This window comes from Dryas octopetala, chromosome 1 (genome assembly GCF_963921425.1).
Source record: "Dryas octopetala chromosome 1, drDryOcto1.1, whole genome shotgun sequence".
Lineage (NCBI taxonomy): Eukaryota > Viridiplantae > Streptophyta > Magnoliopsida > Rosales > Rosaceae > Dryas > Dryas octopetala.
This window is the reverse complement of record NC_141366.1, coordinates 18,115,719-18,133,208: the sequence shown is the minus strand read 5'-3', so window position 1 is coordinate 18,133,208 and position 17,490 is coordinate 18,115,719. Positions and strand designations below refer to the sequence as shown.

Here is a 17,490-nt window from a genome sequence, read left to right as displayed (position 1 = left end):
CCAATCCAAGCGACGGTATACTAGTTGCTAGATAAAAATAAATTTTGAATAAGTCTTATACTAGATTAGGTCCCAGTTCAACAAGTAGCCCGTCTAGCTCAGTTGGTAGAGCGCAAGGCTCTTAACCTTGTGGTCGTGGGTTCGAGCCCCACGGTGGGCGTTAAATTTGCAATTTGCATTTTTTTCCTCCTTCTTGTTTCTGTTTTGCTTTACAGTTTAAACCTGAACATGAAGACACTGAGTTAGTGAGTCATCCTTCATTTGAACATATGAGGGTGGTGAGGTTGAGGTTGAGGTTGAGTTTAACATTTGTACCTCAAGTTCCTCCTCAAACCCTTTGTTTTACTTCATCTACATTCTCTTCAACACCAACCCATATTCACCACCCACGCCACTTGGCTTCTCTCTTGCTCAAAAACCCAACAAGCCGCTCAGCCACCCAACAAATCCACTCCCAAATTCTCACCTCTGGTTTACTCCACCATCTCCACCACCACCACCACCACCACTCCACCTCTGCTTATCTTCTCCTCTTCAACACACTCCTCCGCTGCTACTCCTTCGGCTACTTCCCTCACGAAGCCTTCACTTTCTACAAGCACCATCTCTGCCACTTTCCCATCATTCCTTGGCCCTCTTCCTTTGACTCCTTCACCTGCTCCTTCCTTCTCCACGCCTGCAATGCCTTCAACTCCACCTCCCCTGGTACCCAACTCCACGCCCTCACTCTCAAACTGGGCTTCCATTCCCATGTCTACGTCCAAACTGCGTTGCTTAATATGTATGCTGCTTGTGGGTCTCTGGTCCTTGCTGTCCACGTGTTTTACGATATGCCCCAGAGGAATTCTGTCACTTGGAACGTTATGATAACTGGTTTGGCGAAATGGGGTGAGCTTAAATTGGCTCGTTCTCTCTTTGATCAGATGCCTGCCCCTAATGTTGTGTCCGGGACTGCTATTATTGATGCGTACTCGCGCATGAATCAGCCCCGCGAAGCTGTGGCTTTGTTTCGAAGAATGGTTGTCCAAGATTGTATTGAACCTACTGAGATTACGCTTCTGGCAATATTTCCAGCCATTTCGGTTCTTGGGGATCTTAAGATTTGCCAATCACTTCATGCTTATGGAGAGAAGAGAGGATTTAATGCGTCTGACATGCGTGTCACGAATTCCCTTATGGACTCCTATGCAAAATGTGGCTGCATAGAGAGTGCATCAAGATTCTTTGAGGAGATATCTACTCAGAGGAAGAATTTGGTGTCTTGGACGTCTATAATATCTGGGTTTGCAATGCATGGAATGGGAAAAGAAGCCGTCGAGAATTTCAGAAGTATGGAGAAAGTTGGTCTCAAACCGAATCGAGTGACATTCTTGAGTATTTTGAATGCTTGCAGTCATGGAGGATTGATTGATGAGGGGCTCAACTTCTTGGAGAAGATGGTGGGTGAGTATGAAATTGCACTAGATATCAAGCACTATGGGTGTTTAATAGATATGCTAGGGAGGGCAGGGAGATTAGAAGAAGCAGAAAAGATGGCTTTGAAGATTCCTTGCAATATTGTTAATGCTGTGATTTGGAGGACGCTTTTAGGTGCTTGTAGTTTTCATGGTAATGTGGAGATGGGTGAGAGGGTGACAAAGAAGATAATGGAGATGGAGAGAGGATACGGAGGTGACTATGTGCTTATGTCCAACATCTTTGCCGGTGTTGGAAGGTACAGTGATGCCGAGAGAATGAGAAGATTGCTGGATGAGAGGAATGCCTCCAAAGTTCCAGGCCTAGTTTGGTCTAACTGCTGTTGATGATGGGCAACTTGTGGGGAATGAATTAGTCGGGGAGTGTATGTTACAGGCACCTTGATGTTAGATGAAATGATATAGCACATGCAGCTGGAATCAAGCGCCAATGTTTGCTAAAACTTCCTTCAATGCTGTGTTTGGATCAGAGATTTCATAAAAAAATATCATTTGCCACATCAGTTGGTGAGTTGGTGTCCCTAGTATTATTGATCAAAGTAATGTCAACGACGATATTTTACAAATCCCGTGTAGGAGGGACTTAGAAGAGACAAATTGAACTTCTTAAATTGAGCTTCGGCTGGTTTGTTAGTAAGTGTAAGACAAATTGCCACCCCCCAGGGGTGGAACATAATGACCTTGTTTGGAGGACGAGACTTGACATAATTAAGCAATTAAAAGGGATAGTTGTCTATTGTCGTATATTTGGTAAGTTTAATAAGAATTGAGAACAAGACTCACACTTTGGAGTATAGTTCCAAATAATTAATTAAGGATTTCTATTCCCTGCTCAAAGGTGGTCCACCGTGAAACTAGCCTATCCTGGGCTGTCATGTCATGTCATGTCATGTTTATAGGATACCATCTTATTCCGTGTAGTCCTATTCAGCATTCCAAATGAGGCTAAAAGGGACTAAGAGAGCGCCACCCATTTGAATATTTGATATTCAAAATAAATAAAGCATAAACTTGATTCTAGAAGCTTAAACACCCTAAGAGACCGCAACCAATTTGAAGACTATTGCCAATTCCTCTATGCGTCAACATCATCACCTGGAATCATCATCCTTCTTAGAGCCTTTTTTTTCTTTTTTGGTAACGACATTTATCCGATTTCTAATAGGAAACATACTTCCTCCATCAAAGAGAGAACTTCTCTGCAATTGGGATATAACTGATTTAGTATCTCAATCCAATAACATGATAACAGTACCTATGCTTTTATATTTTATCACATAATAATTTCTCTAATTTCAAGATAAAATCTATTTATTGGGATACCAAATCAACCTCTATCCCTGTTATAGATAAGTTTTTCTCTCCACCAAATAGCTATAATAAAAGGCTTTCTTTAGTTTTCGAGTCAGACTTCTTCAAGCCCTTATTAGTTTAAAGCCCTCAAAATGTAAACACTAACGTAATACAATCAACCCATGAACACTTGAATATGAATTAAAAAATAATCAAGCATATATTTAAATTATAGAAAATTATGATTAAATACCAAATCTCAATAATTTTTTGGTATAGCATGAAGACCATATAATTTTTCAATTGAACTACCAAATTTAAATGTAGTTTTTTAGATTAGGTCACAAATATGTTGGCCCCTTTGATTTGAGCCTTTTTCATTTGACATTTTTATCTTTTGGCTCACATATGATGAGTGTTAGTTAAAATTTATAAGGTTTTGACAAAATTGCCCTTGAGACTTTTATATTATCTTGAAAATTTGCTAATGCATGTAATCTCAACTTCACATTTAGTTGTGACTGTACGACACTCACAACTTCAAATTTATTTGTGACTGAACGACAGTCACAGTTAAGTTGTGACTTAATTGAATTTTTTTTAGAGAAATTATACTACAATATAGTATAAATAGAGGTCAAAATAATACTTTTACTCAAAATAATATATAATATAGTGGTGTGAGTTGTCTCTTTCAATTTACCAAGACAGTCACAGTTAAGTTGTGACTGGATTAATTTTTTTTTAAATACAATATAATATAAATTAATGTAATATTTGTGATGTAATATTTTTTTTATTTTTTTATTGTAGTGGCATGTGATGTAATATATGTAAATTCTAATACATTTTACTTTATTAATTTTTTTGACTTTTTAACTAATACCTAATCTAAAATGCTATTTAATTTTGGTACCTAAACTAAAAAGTTATTGAAATTTAGTAGTTAAAATCAATAGACCTTTTAAAACATGAAATGTTTAAGAAATGGGTATTACACAAAAGAGTCAAAGTCAATTGATGACAATGATTAGTGTGACAAATTTGTTAAACCTAATGACAAACAATAATCTTTTAACATGCTTATAATAAGTGAACTCTAACTATAGATATCTAAATGAATACACAAAATTTTTATGAATATGTTTTAGGGTGTAGTGTCACTCAAAGAATGTTTCATACCCTTCATGTTATTTGTATGAGGAATAAGTATATGTTTAATGTACATAATTTGGCAATTCCATACTACATTGTCCAATACTGTAAAAATATATTTTTCCTAAATTAACTTTGAGATACAATTGAGATGATTTGGGAAACATTTTGAGATATTGGTGAAAACTAAATAATTTTAAAATGAAGGTCGAAACTCTTATTAATGTGTTATTTTTCGATCACATGTGGAAGATGTTATGATCAATTGCACTACAAATTCAGTTAGCATTGGGCCCACCCAGCCCATTAAGATGCTTTGGGTTAGCCATTGTGGCCTACACTATTAATAGCAAGGACATTGTGGCTAACGACACTACCGAGTCTCAAGTTTATCACCATTGAATTCGCCATCATAACTTTGCTTTGTCGAGGTTTTTTTTTCCCCCTAATAGAGAAGTGGGAGCGATTGCAACCGTTTAATTAGAGGAAACATCGTGGAGAGAGTGAAATTGTGAATAGGGTTAGGTTTACTCTATATGTCGTTAGAAACCATATTAACATACCCTTCAAATGCTAGGAAAGACTGACTTTTATTTTATTCTTTTCATATGCTTCATTTGAGTTTTTGGTCCGACCTAAAACATATATATTGTAAAATGATTGAGACAAAGTCTAGCAATGCAGGATTTTGCTATTTGATAAGATAAAAATATTAGAAATTACAACATCAATTATTACGATTGAATATTGTGTACAAAGGAACTGAATATTATCAATTGCTCCCACTATTACTCCTTTGGTTTTATATTTTTTAATAATACCTCATGGATATTATCAAATTTCGTGCAATTGAAATAAAAGAGGGCTCATATGCTCCTCACATGTAGGGTATAAGTGTCATTTTCTAATCATTTTAATTAACAATACAAAATTAAACAAACATTGGACTTTGTACTTAAATTGTAAATTGTAACGGACATAACATTAATCACAAGGTAGTATTAAAATAGTTAAAATCACATGAGTAACATTGAAATAATGAAATAATAATAAAACCCAACATACAATTAATTGTCATTAAAAATCTATTCATACTATTATAGAGGCTTCATAAATAATGGAATTACTTAAAATATCCTTTTCTAACACAATTTATCGACAAAAACAATCATATCTTTCTAGAATAAAATTGTAAAATAGAAAATCAAATAAAAAATAAAAAACAATACAGTTTCCAAAAAATACACTAACCCCTTCAATGCAAAACCTAAGATTAAAAAAAAAACAAAATGTTTTTGTAAATTAAAATTACTTCTACCAAAAAAAGCAGACTGAGACCAAAATAAAAAATAAAAAACAGACTGATGTAGACTGTAGTATGCGTTAATTTCTCACTAAAAGGTTTCACATAAAAAGTGGCGCGTTTTATCGGTGCATCTACGAAGTCTCCACATTTGTGCAATTGTGCATAGCGAAAGGTATGGAACCAATGGGTCTTTCTGGCTTTGGCTTGTACAGTTGTACTCTGTATTCTTCTTATTTCTTAAGTTCGCTTCTGTCGTGGTTTCCCCGATTACATATCAAAATCTTACACTTGGGATTGAAAGAATAAGCACCAGGTTTGGAAAAACAGTTTTCAAAGCCAAAGACTTAATTAGTGTTGTTTGTGTAGTGTCTAGATTAGGTTACATTTAGAAGAAAAATGGCTTTATCAATCATGGTGTTGAAGGGTTGTGAGAACTGAGAGGCAAAGTTTTTTTTGATTAGCAACTGGGTTTTTTACCATTCATTGAAAATTCACAAATTGTTCATGAATAGGTAGTGGGCGAAGTAAGAAATTTTGGCTGATACATAAAACCGACAAGTCCATTTGAGAGTTGAGATGATGATGCAGCAGCAGCAGCAGCAACAGCAACAACAACATCAACAACAGTTTGGTTTTCAAGAATCACCAAGTAGCAGTAGCAGTAAGGTGAGCTTATTGATTCGTCACCTTCCTGAAGCCATTCCTGAGGACACCCTTTTTCGGCTTTTGTCCCACTATGGTGCTTCTTCTGTCCGCTCTTGCTCTGCTACTGGCCGGTTAATCTCTCTCTCTCTCTCTCCCCCTGTCTCTCTCTCTCTCTCCTTGTTGTTGTAATGTATATATGTACCTACAGGTTGAAAAACTGTGCATTTGTGGATTTCCAAAATGAAGGCTTGGCATACCAAGCACAACGCCAGTTGAATGGGTATCAAAAACAATGTCATATTCTCTTTTTTCTTTCATGATTCAAACAAATTGTCATATTGCCAATGTAAGGTTACTAATTGGGTTTGTGGGGTTGCTTTCTTTGTTTGGGTAGGCTGAGGTTTCTTGGTAAGGTCTTAAAAGTGGAGAGGGCCACCGCCAACAAGGATAAGCCGTCGCAGGATGCCAACAAGGACTCTATTTTACCACCCACTTCCACATCACAGAAATCTTTTGTGTACAATCCTACCATCAAAAGAGATATTCAAGAAACTGAAGTCTCAAGATCAGAGCCCATTGCCCCAAGGCTTGGTGTAGACTATCCATTTCCTCCTCACCTTGAGTATGTTTTACCCTTTCACTTTCTTTAAATTCTTCATACATATTTATGAGGGTGTCCTATATATGAATATTACATACATAGATGTGATTGGTTTTGATATATTCTTTTCTTAAATTGCTTTTCTTCATGATTCTTCCTTTTTTCCCCCTCCTTTTCTTCCATAGATTATAAACTGTCATCAATACTTGCTGCTACTATATTTTCAAGTATGTTCTGAGTTCATATTACAAAGAGTTCCTTTTATGATTGTATTGGCTATGTCCCTTAGCTGGACAGGAGTCTTGCTATTTCAACCAAGAAGGCTTGGATAATATGGATTGATGAAATGAATAAGGCAACAGTGAAACCATAGTGGTTTAAAGTTTGAGCTTCTTTTTACATGAGATGATAATTAATTATCTAACCTTTGGCCTGCCTAAACATATTCTCATTTGTGATATGAATGGAAAGTTATATCTATGTTGTGTATTTTGTCGTCTAATAAGTTTTAATTGCTTTTCTTTTACTAATAAATCTTTATTTCAGGTATGCTTACCCGCCACCAGATGGAAATATTTTGACCAACATTGTAAATGCTCTTATTGCTGTTCCTCGCTTTTATACACAGGTTCTCTCTTACCTCATGCAAAGCTAATGTAACATTATACTTCAGTTCCCATAATTTAAATATGTACTTTCTTTTGATCTTATCAACTAGACTTGTTTTTTTGGTTTTTGATTTCCCTATTTTTCAACTAGACATATTTTCGGGCCATATTATTTAAGACTTACACTATGAATTGTAGGTTTTGCACTTGATGAACAAAATGAATATTCCAGCTCCATTTCGTATGGCTCTTCCTTCTCCACCTCTACCGCCTTCAGTACCTGTGCCACTACCACCACCTCCCCCTCCTCTGGCTGCCAAGCCTCCCTTGGCAGCTTTATCAAGTGAAGAGTCAGAAATGGAGTCTTCGGATGAGGTAAGTTTTTCTGTAGATTTCCAAGTTCTCGTTTGATTACATTTTTTATTTTTGTGTGTGTATGTGTGTGTGGAGAGAGAGAGAGAGAGAGAGAGAGAGAGACGAGAGAATAGGGGTAGAATAGTTTTAATATAAAATAAAAAACAATCTCATATATTTTTATTTTATTTCAAAAAACATTATTTCTACTCTCATCTCTCTCCCTCTACGAAAAATTGAAAATGGTACCAAACGAGCACTAAAGCATCTGGACCACATCATTTCACTGTGTGTGCATATCCATGTCTTTATATACCATGTGCAAATAATATTTCCCCACCCTAATTCTGGAGGTTTAAAATGAGTGGCACATCAACTTTTGCTTGCCAGTCCCCAAAAAAGTTGAGTTGTAAATTTTTGTTTAGATGTTTTACCCTTAAAAGTTTTCAAGAAGAATGAAATTTCAATTAATCTGTATCTGTTTACTCCATGAAAAAGTGACACTTCGGGAAGTTACTTCATGTTTCTTCAATTTGATATGTCCACACATCCATGTTTATACTATTAAGTCAAAAGAAAAAAGTTATATTGACTGTTTAATTGTTCTAGTTGCTTTGTACATCCTTTGAGACTTTGAATTGAATGTTATTAGGAAATTGATGAAAAAGCCTCTAGTGGAGCCTCAAGAGGAAGGAAGCGTGTCAAACGGGAAGCTATTGTTGGTCCTGCAGTTGATAAGGATGTAGCTCATGAAGATGTTGGATTGAAACCCGCTACTCTGGTCCCAAAAGAGATTCCAATGATAAAAAAGAACAACCCTATGTTACAGGTCATTTACTTTTCAAGATGAATGATCATATTTGTTGGATGATCTCTTATATTTCAGCAAATTTTGGTATATTTTTCTTGGATTTTTGCAGATAAAAATTGTCCCAAAAGTTGTTAACAATGAACGTGAAGATGATGGCATTACCAAAGAATCAGAGCATCCAGAAGATGAGAGTTCAGATGTTAACCCTTTTGCTACTCCAGAAGAACTAGAAAGAGGAAAGTTGCCTCCGGAAGAAATATTATCACTGCCAATGTTTAAGGTACCAGTTTGAAATTTTGGCTATATTTTGGTAAAATGAGCATGCCGAGACAATAGAGTTTACTAATTTCTCTAACCTAACATTCTCTGCCGGCAGGATCAAACCTGTATTAATATAATTCTCATGAATTCAACACATAGTTATCATGATAATAGGACAGTCTTAATTTGATAAAACTTAAAGTTGTTTTCCTTATATGTTATAATATGTTTCCTTGTCCTTCTTTAAGTCACTAGTTAAAAGATTGATCTTGTTGAAAAATGTATGATTATTGGTCATTTGGAAACCAGAGTTGACTTTTAGAAGCTCCTGGCAGCAGAAATGAGGAAATTTTTGTCTGCAGTATAACTTGTTGCAAACTATCTTGTTACTATTTTAATTTTCCTTAATGTGCATTTTAGTTCTGGGTCTGAAGAAATTACGATTTAGTTGACTTCCAAAAAAAGAAATTATTTAGTATGAAGATCTCACTTGGAATCTGCAGAACTATACAGCTGGGAATCCTGCCTCTGTGTTGTATATAAAGAACTTGGCAAAGGACATTGTTGCTGATGACTTCTACTACATATTTGGTGAGTTTACAATCTAATTTAATTTTCTCTTACAGTATGTTTGGAACCTTATTTGTCCCTGCAAGTAATTTAAGATATTCTAAGAGTTGAAGTGATTTCCTTGCATGTAAATTCTCTTCACATCTCTCCTGTTTTTGGTTTCCAAACAGGAGAAATACTCTCCAATATTCCTTGTCCAAGAACTGTTAAATTGATTAACCTTTCTACCTATTGTAATACGTATATTATGCTGTAGGGTCATTATTTGGAACCATTGATGCAGCCAAATCTGGTCTCGGTGTGAAGCTTATGAAGGTAAGGTCACTTTACCTTTATTCTTGATTCAGTTTGATGTCTTAAGTTGTTTTTTAGATGGACCACATTTGTATTAGCCTCTTAAAGTACAATAGATACAAGTTTTTATTATCTGTATTTGCTACTCTTAGTAAAAGAAGGTTCAATACAACTGTCAAATGAAATTGCAGAAAATTGTGAAAATCTCTTTTGTACCATCATCCATAATTGAATACCAGAAAAAAAAAAAAAAAAAAGTAGAAAAAGATAAAAATATTAGGAGTTATTTATGAGTCCAGTTTGAGAGGAATGTGGGGGACTATGAGGTTGGGACGAGAGCTTTACCTTGACATATGAAGAAAGAATATCACCAAAGTTTAAAGAAAGAGTCCATGTATAATTTGAATGCCTTGATAAAGACTTCTTGTTGTGAAGATTTTATTCTTTATAAAGTGTCTGTGGCATGATATAGAATTCAAATCCAGTTACGATTTTTGTACCGATCTCTGCATCTGCATCAAGTGAGATAGTTTCTTATTTGCAAGTTAAAAGTAATATTTTGGTTGTCAGGAAGGAAGAATGAGGGGCCAAGCTTTTGTGACATTTCCATCAGTTGAACTAGCCCATTATGCTTTGGTATGTATCATGCCAATCTTGTATCAACAATTGTACAATTTAGCATCATCATGGTTTTGGAGGCTAGTCTGCTAGTTTTATGGTGTTATATTGCGTTGTATGCAATATATAACCCTTGGTTACCATTCAAGCAGATTTAGTTTGTCTATTATATTGCTATTGAGCTGAAGCAGTGATACAGCTCTCACTTGTTATGCCATTTTAACCTTTGGTTGCAGAATCTAGTAAATGGGTATGTGTTCAAGGGCAAACCAATGATAATCCAATTTGGCCGGAATCCTGCAGCTGCCAAAGAAAATTAGGAAGTTCAGGTTGGATTTTATTTCTTCTCTTGCCATGTATTTATAAGCAAGCCGCAATTATTCTCACTATTTTGAAGTATCATTTTTGCAAGGTGTTGTGCCATGGGCTTGAAATTATAATAACTTGATGCTTCTCAGTCAGCAATGTTACCAGTTTCTAAAATTTCGATTTCCCACAAGGTTGCGGGTGATCAGCACCCTCAGCTTACTATACTAACATAAGTAGATTTCTTTTTCTTTTTTTCTTTTTAAATAAATGTATCTCCAGAACTTATTTAGCATGAATGTTCTGTGGTGTAGTAGACAGAAACTTTAATCTATTACTACACATGGAGCAAAAGTGGACTGAGAGCTGGTGCTAAAAAGGTTGAAGATACATACCCAGATGGTCTCAACTAGGCATTCCTGCATCTGCTCAAAAAGTTTTAGAAAGTGCTGTATTGGGATGCATAGTTTTTCTCATTGATTCATGCTGTCTCCAAGGTTTGGGTGCAAGCTAGCCAATTAACTCCTTGTACAGGAAGGTGCATGCAAGTATTTTATGCTGCCATCCCAGATGATTTGACTTGTGGAGTCTTTGATGCAGGCAGTGGCGAAGACATAGTGGGGGCAATGGGGGTCTATCAACCCCTGCAGCTTTTTTATTGGTAATGAATTATTTTTTTTGGCATGTATTGATAATGAAGTTGATATATTTAGTACAAATTTGGCTAAATTTATGTTAATATCACTATTGATAATTTTGATTTTTCTCCTCTTTACCCATTTTGGCAATGATCAATTTATCCATTTAAAAATGTATATGGATTTGTGGAAGTGACCTATTTCACATTGCCTTGAAATAACCAATCTGAAATTTATAATTCCAACCGGGTTTAAAACTTTAAACGGGGATCAATGGGCCTCAATCAACTTTTCTACTTATCTTTATCCCTCCCTCCTTTTAGAGGTGTACAACGGCCCGGCCGATCTATTTAAAGTCGGTCATTCGTGCTTTGTATCATGTTTGGGCTAGTCCATTTAATAATCGAGCTGGGTTGGATTAATTATTTTAAACCTTAAATTCAGTCCGATCCATAATTCACTCAATAATGAGTAGTGTCGGGCTGGACTGGTCCAATTAATTATTTTAAATTTTTATTATTGTTTAATAAATCAAATAATCTTTAATGTCATTCTATTTTTTATCAAATTTTTTAATTTTCTATTCAATTTCACCACCAAAATTAAAAATTAAAAATTGAAAAATAATATTATAAACGGGCTGGTCTAAACCCATAATGGACTTGGACCGGCCCAACACAAAACGAGCTCAGGCCAAGCTAACCCAACATGATAGAAAACATTGGTCCAGTTCGGCCCATATGTATAGGCTGGACTCAACCCAACCCACTTATTAACGGACCGAGCCCACTTTAAATGGGCCAGTCCGGTCCATTATACACCTCTACCTCCCTCTAAGCCTCACTTTGTGGAAGAAAAATGATGGGATTCTTTTGTTAATATTATGAAGGGTTAAATACAAAAATGGTCCACAAACGTTACAGTGAATCTCAATTTAGTCCATTAACTATAAAAAGTGTCAGTTTGGTCCACGAACTTTTCAAGTTGTATCAAACCAGTACAAACGTTAACTTCTATCGAAAAAATTTAACGAAAAGTGATCATGTGCACAGCAAGTGACCACATTTTCAGAGGTATTTCAGTCCGTTCATCACATTTTCATGTGACCAATTCCGTTAATTTTTGGATGAAAGTTAGCGTTTGTACTGTTTTGGTACAAATTGAAAAGTTTGTGGACCAAATTGACACTTTTTATAATTAGTGGACCAAATTGAGATTCACTGTAAAGTTCGTGGAACATTTTTGTATTTAACCCTATTATGAAATTGGTGTGTGTAAAGTGTAAACAAATGAAAGTATATTTAGTTTACCAAAAAACAAAAAAAATAAAGCCTACAAGCCCATTATGACGTGGTGTGTGTCTCTGAGCTCCGGGTCTCACTCTCACTCCCCCTCCAAGAACCGTAGTAATCTTGGTACATCAAAACATGAACGGCGAGGAAAGACGACGCTTAAACGGAGAAGCAGAAGAGGACGACGAAGAAGATGAAGGAAACAGTGGAGGCCTCGCTGCTTGGGAAAGGGCTTACGCTGATGAGAGGTCATGGGAGTCTCTGCAGGAGGACGAGTCTGGGCTTCTTCGGCCCATTGACAACCAGACCCTCTACCATGCCCAGTACCGTCGCCGCCTTCGCGCTGCCTCCACTGCTCGCATCCAAAAGGGTCTCATTCGCTACCTTTACATCGTTATCGACCTCTCTAAGGTATTTGATTCCATTTTGCTTAACACCCTTTTGAGCTTTAAGGATGCTTTATTCGATTGTGAGAGAGTCTGAGAGAGAGATAGAGTATGTGTGTGTATTTTCTTAACACCCTTTTGAGTTTTAGTGATAATTTTGTGTGTGTGTGTGTGTGTTTTGTTTAATATATATTTCTTTGGTTTGGTTTGCTGGAATTGATTCCTATATGAGTTTTAAGGCTGCTTTATTCAATTCTGTGTTTGTCTGTGTTTATGTGAGAGAGAGAGAGAGAGAGAGAGAGAGAGAGAGAGAGAGAGAGTGAGAGTGTCTAATTATTGTTCTTTGGTTTGGTATGCTGGAATTGGTTTTTTTTCTTTTCTGGAACCTTTGTTTGCTAAAGTTTGAAGCTTTGAGTACATTGAAATAACTAGATTGGTCAACCAAGGATATTGGTTTATCATCTTTATTCTATAATAAAAATGGTGAAGAAATTTAGATTACAGAATGTTTGGTTGCTAGGAAAATTAGAAACAAAATGATGAGAGAAAACTGAACTGATCTTTATGCTTTTCAAATGGTATATTAGGATACATTGATCCAAAAGTTTTTGCAAGTTCTTGTGATGTATATTTTCCTAATGTGTGCTGTTAAATTGTTACCTTTGGTTACTTTTAATATTTGTAGGCAGCTGCGGAAATGGATTTTCGACCAAGCCGGAGGGCTGTGGTTGCAAAACATGTTGAGGCTTTCATTAGAGAGTTTTTCTACCAGAATCCCCTTAGTCAAGTTGGCCTGGTGACTATAAAAGATGGCGTTGCTCATTGCTTAACGGATCTTGGGGGCAGTCCCGAGTCTCATGTTAAAGCTTTGATGGGTAAATTGGAATGCTCAGGCGATTCGTCCCTTCAGAATGCACTGGATCTTGTTCATGGGTATCTAAATCAGATTCCAACTTATGGCCATAGAGAAGTTTTGGTCTTATATTCAGCTCTCAGTACCTGTGATCCGGGAGATATAATGGAGACTATCCAGAAATGTAAGAAATCTAAAATTAGGTGCTCAGTTATTGGTCTCTCTGCGGAAATTTTTATATGCAAACATCTCTGCCAAGAAACTGGTGGCTTGTACTATATCGCATTGGATGAGGTGAGTTCAGCTAACTAACCATACACTGCTAAAATAATATTGGTTTTGGGTTTTCAAGGTATTTGAGCACAAATTCTATCATCTAGATTAACCATTGTCCCAAGAATGACCTTGATGATGACCTAGAATAAGAAACAGAGTTAATGTTTTCATAGAGATAGGAAAATGATCTTTTTTCTCAGAGAGAGGTTCAAGAAGGTGAAATGAGAATGCTAAGTTTTTTTTTTTTCAAACATTCATTTTGATATGTATCTTCTTGTGTAGTCACACTTGAAAGAGTTAATATTGGAGCATGCACCTCCACCTCCAGCAATAGCAGAATTTGCAATTGCTAGTTTGATAAAGATGGGCTTCCCACAAAGAGCAGCAGAGGGGTCTGTGGCAATTTGTTCATGTCACAAGGAGGCAAAGATTGGAGCTGGATACACCTGTCCAAGATGCAAGGCACGCGTATGTGAGCTACCTACTGAATGTCGCATTTGTGGGTTGACACTCATTTCTTCACCTCATTTGGCAAGGTCTTATCATCATCTCTTTCCAATTGTACCATTTGATGAAGTCTCTCTGTCACTACTAATTGATCCGAAAAACAAATTACCCAGAATTTGTTTTGGCTGCCAACAAAGTCTTCTCAATCCTGGTAAGTTGTTATCTACATTAATAGTTATCAAGAGCTTTTGCACTAAATTTGATAATTCATGCATTTAAATGGGGAAGCAATTAGATCATCTATGTTTTTGTTTGGTTATATTATGAAACTTTGTAGCTGAAACTCAGTCATGTTTTCTATGCCTTGTGTTGCTGTCACTATTTAAAGAAATGCATAAGAGATGAAAGGAAAGCAAACCACTAACTGACAAATTGAGATCTCCAAAACAACTGAGGAAGCAGATTTGTACTTCTCTAGGCACTGAAAGACAATACTAAATACCTCCACAAATAATTGACAACCCATGGCAATAGCTTATGTCTATTTGAGATAAAATTGAACAGATTTGACTCCCAACTTATTTTTATTCTGGCCACGATATCTAACACCAGGCAATATGCTTGATATCAATTATGTGGTCTATTAAAGATTGACCTTTAGGTCTGACAGAACTTATGCAAGGTCCCATTAAGGAAGCTGGGCAACGTAGTGATTCTTTGTCTTAATGCCATTATTTTCCAACATGTTAGCAGATGTTCCCTTAGGAAGCAGCATCTAGCTGCTTTGACAGTTGAGACGTGAACAATGATGAGACTACTTGAGGGGGAGTTGGTCTAAATTGGAATAGGCTAAGTTTACAAGAGAATGAAAGGCCTTTTCTTGTTCCCTCCAAAAAGAGTCAGTAATAGAAAAGAGAAGAGTGGAAAGATGAACCTTGAAATTTGGCTAAATATGTGTTAAAACTAAAGGGGAAAGAAGAAAGAACATGTCTCATAAAATCTTTAAAATTGAAGTCGTATATAAACCTAGTTGATTCTTTTAGTTCTTCTACTGATTGCATTTCTTTGCCTATGTAACAATGTGTCATCACCTCCCTGCTTACATTTCTTTTCACTGTTTATGAAACAGGAAACAAACCCAGCCTTCATGTTGCTTGCCCAAAATGCAAGCACCACTTCTGTCTTGATTGTGACATATATATTCATGAGAGCTTACATAACTGCCCAGGTTGTGAGAGCACCAGGCACTCCAAGATTCCAGCTGCTAATGAAGGAGGATGAGTATTGCCTTCATGATTTTGATAGTGCTGCTGCCTCCGCATAATTGGTCTCATGATTGCTTGTGCTACCCAAACTCATAAACTGACTACAGCCACAGATACTAATGGTTCCGAGGCAACTCATCTACATAATATCTACCCATTGGAGCAACTGGGAGTTGGGCATGGACTTCATCAAGCATTTCAAGATAAGAAACAATAGTGTTTGCGGTACAATGACGAACCAGAGTTCTTCATCAGGAATTTCTTTTTTCCTTTTTTTTTTTTTTTTTTTCCCCCATATAGTTGAAGTTTGGGTTTTGTTACTGATAACTTCATAGAGAAGAGATGTAAATTTGGAAATGCAGATATGCAGCCTTGATGTCATGTGGATCTGAATAAACCTGTTGTCTTTAGACAAGATTTGCTACCATCTGCTTTGGTTTTGCTTGGATGTGAATTGACATTTTTTGCCCACCTGTTGATAACTTCATAGATAGTGTTCGATCTTGCTTTGATCTCAAGGGCTAAAATAGCTGGACCTTACTTTTGAGATATCAAGAGTCGAGTTCATTACTCCTACTGGGGCTTGTTGGACACACTGTCCCCTTTTGTGCCCCCTTGCAAAGGAAAACTACAGCAATTTTTATATAGTTGTAGTCAACAGTTATACACCATGTACACAATATGATTTAAGGTTAAGATAATGAAACAAAGGTTGAGATTAAAATTCAATCCCAAACAACTTGTCTTGGTGGGAAGACCAATTTGTTTTAATTTTTGCTTTATTTCTCATAAGTCAACCTTTCACGAATTAACCTGCCTTCCTTTTGATGGGGCTCGGCCAATTAATTTCCATTTTGCACTTGTCTTCTCAGAAGCACTGCAGTACACCTGTGTTACCAATGGCTACCAGCACAACCCATGCAGCCTTCTCTTCATCCTCATCCTCATCCTCCTCCTCAAAGCCTTGGATATATGACATGTTTTTGAGCTTCAGATGCGAAGACACACACAACTTCACAAGCCACCTCTTCATGGCATTAGAAGAGGCTGGGATCAACGTGTTTATCGATAACAACGAACTGTGAAGAGGGGAAGTTATAACAGCGGACCTGGTGCAGGCAATCCAAGTCCTCCTTCAACGCTGTCTTGTAATTCTTAGTGAAAGAAACAAGTTGATGATGCATGGTTTTCTTCAAGACATGGGCAGAGAAATCGTTCATACAAAATCTCAAAATGTAGTAGATTGTGGCATCACGAAGATGTAACAGAAGTAGTGACAGAAAAATCTGTAAGTACTTTCCCAACCAAATTTTAGAATGCATAATACAAGACTAGCTAGAATATGCATCCGAGAGTCTAATAAATTGTATGCCCTCAATGTGGGTTTGGTTTTCTATATCATTTGTGTTGTTCTGCAGTAGCATTTGCAAAAATCAAGTAATACAGTGCTTGATTGGCCAAAATGTTGCTATAATTGGGACAATCTTTTTGATTTAGTGCTTTTTGTTAACAGGGAACTAAAATAATTGAAGGACTGACTCTAAACTTTCCAAGATCTAACAATGCTAGTTTCAGTACCAAAGCATTCAAAAAGATGAAGAGATCGAGATTGCTGCAACTCAACAACGTGCAGCTCACTGGAAGCTACGAAGATCTCTCCAAAAAGTTATGATGGCTCTGCTGGCATGGATTCCCTCTAAAGTTCATACCAAACGACTTTGATCAACGAAACCTAGTTGCTATCGACCTGCAGTATAGCATCCTCAAACACGTTTGGAGGGATCCTGGGGTATGATATAGCTCAACCAAGTTATTATTAATGATAATTTCCTTTTGGTTTTCTACATACATGCTAACATCACGCTTTCTTTCTCTTCCATTTGGATTTTGATTTTTGCTTTCCCTTTTGTCTAACAGTTGCTTGAGAAGTTGAAGATTCATAATCTCAGCCATTCCCATTACCTAACACAATCACCCGACTTTTTAAAACCCCCGAACTCATTGAGCTTCCAGGCTTGGATAAGTAGTCGTTGAAG

General features: G+C 36.5%; 3 protein-coding genes and 1 non-coding gene across 8 annotated transcripts; all 4 read left to right on the top strand.

Moving 5' to 3' along the window:
• The first annotated feature begins 87 nt into the window (after nt 1-87).
• Nucleotides 88-160, top strand: TRNAK-CUU (transfer RNA lysine (anticodon CUU)). Its single transcript has one exon. It is a non-coding gene; the product is annotated as a tRNA-Lys (tRNA).
• Nucleotides 161-265: 105 nt separating this feature from the next.
• Nucleotides 266-2,150, top strand: LOC147298773 (Pentatricopeptide repeat (PPR) superfamily protein). Its single transcript, XM_086245903.1, has one exon. The coding sequence runs from the start codon at nt 270-272 to the stop codon at nt 1,800-1,802; it is 1,533 nt and encodes a 510-aa protein (XP_086102029.1). The 5' UTR covers nt 266-269; the 3' UTR covers nt 1,803-2,150.
• Nucleotides 2,151-5,372: 3,222 nt separating this feature from the next.
• On the top strand, nt 5,373-11,059 carry LOC147298772 (RNA-binding (RRM/RBD/RNP motifs) family protein). Of its 5 annotated transcripts, none has more exons than XM_086245920.1 (13): nt 5,433-5,542; nt 5,742-6,005; nt 6,083-6,154; nt 6,269-6,496; nt 7,022-7,103; nt 7,282-7,458; nt 8,090-8,266; nt 8,358-8,528; nt 9,013-9,100; nt 9,336-9,394; nt 9,944-10,009; nt 10,228-10,320; nt 10,615-11,059. In XM_086245920.1, the coding sequence occupies exons 2-12, from the start codon at nt 5,806-5,808 to the stop codon at nt 10,309-10,311; spliced, it is 1,404 nt and encodes a 467-aa protein (XP_086102046.1). In that variant the 5' UTR covers nt 5,433-5,542; nt 5,742-5,805; the 3' UTR covers nt 10,312-10,320; nt 10,615-11,059. The 5 variants fall into 5 exon arrangements, with proteins under 5 accessions (XP_086102043.1, XP_086102046.1, XP_086102045.1 ...); XM_086245919.1 differs by having other exon boundaries at nt 10,612-11,059; XM_086245918.1 differs by having other exon boundaries at nt 10,404-11,059.
• Nucleotides 11,060-12,312: 1,253 nt separating this feature from the next.
• Nucleotides 12,313-15,981, top strand: GTF2H2 (general transcription factor II H2). The gene is made up of 4 exons (XM_086255558.1): nt 12,313-12,638; nt 13,299-13,760; nt 14,025-14,400; nt 15,319-15,981. The coding sequence occupies exons 1-4, from the start codon at nt 12,363-12,365 to the stop codon at nt 15,468-15,470; spliced, it is 1,266 nt and encodes a 421-aa protein (XP_086111684.1). The 5' UTR covers nt 12,313-12,362; the 3' UTR covers nt 15,471-15,981.
• The last annotated feature ends 1,509 nt before the right edge of the window (nt 15,982-17,490 follow it).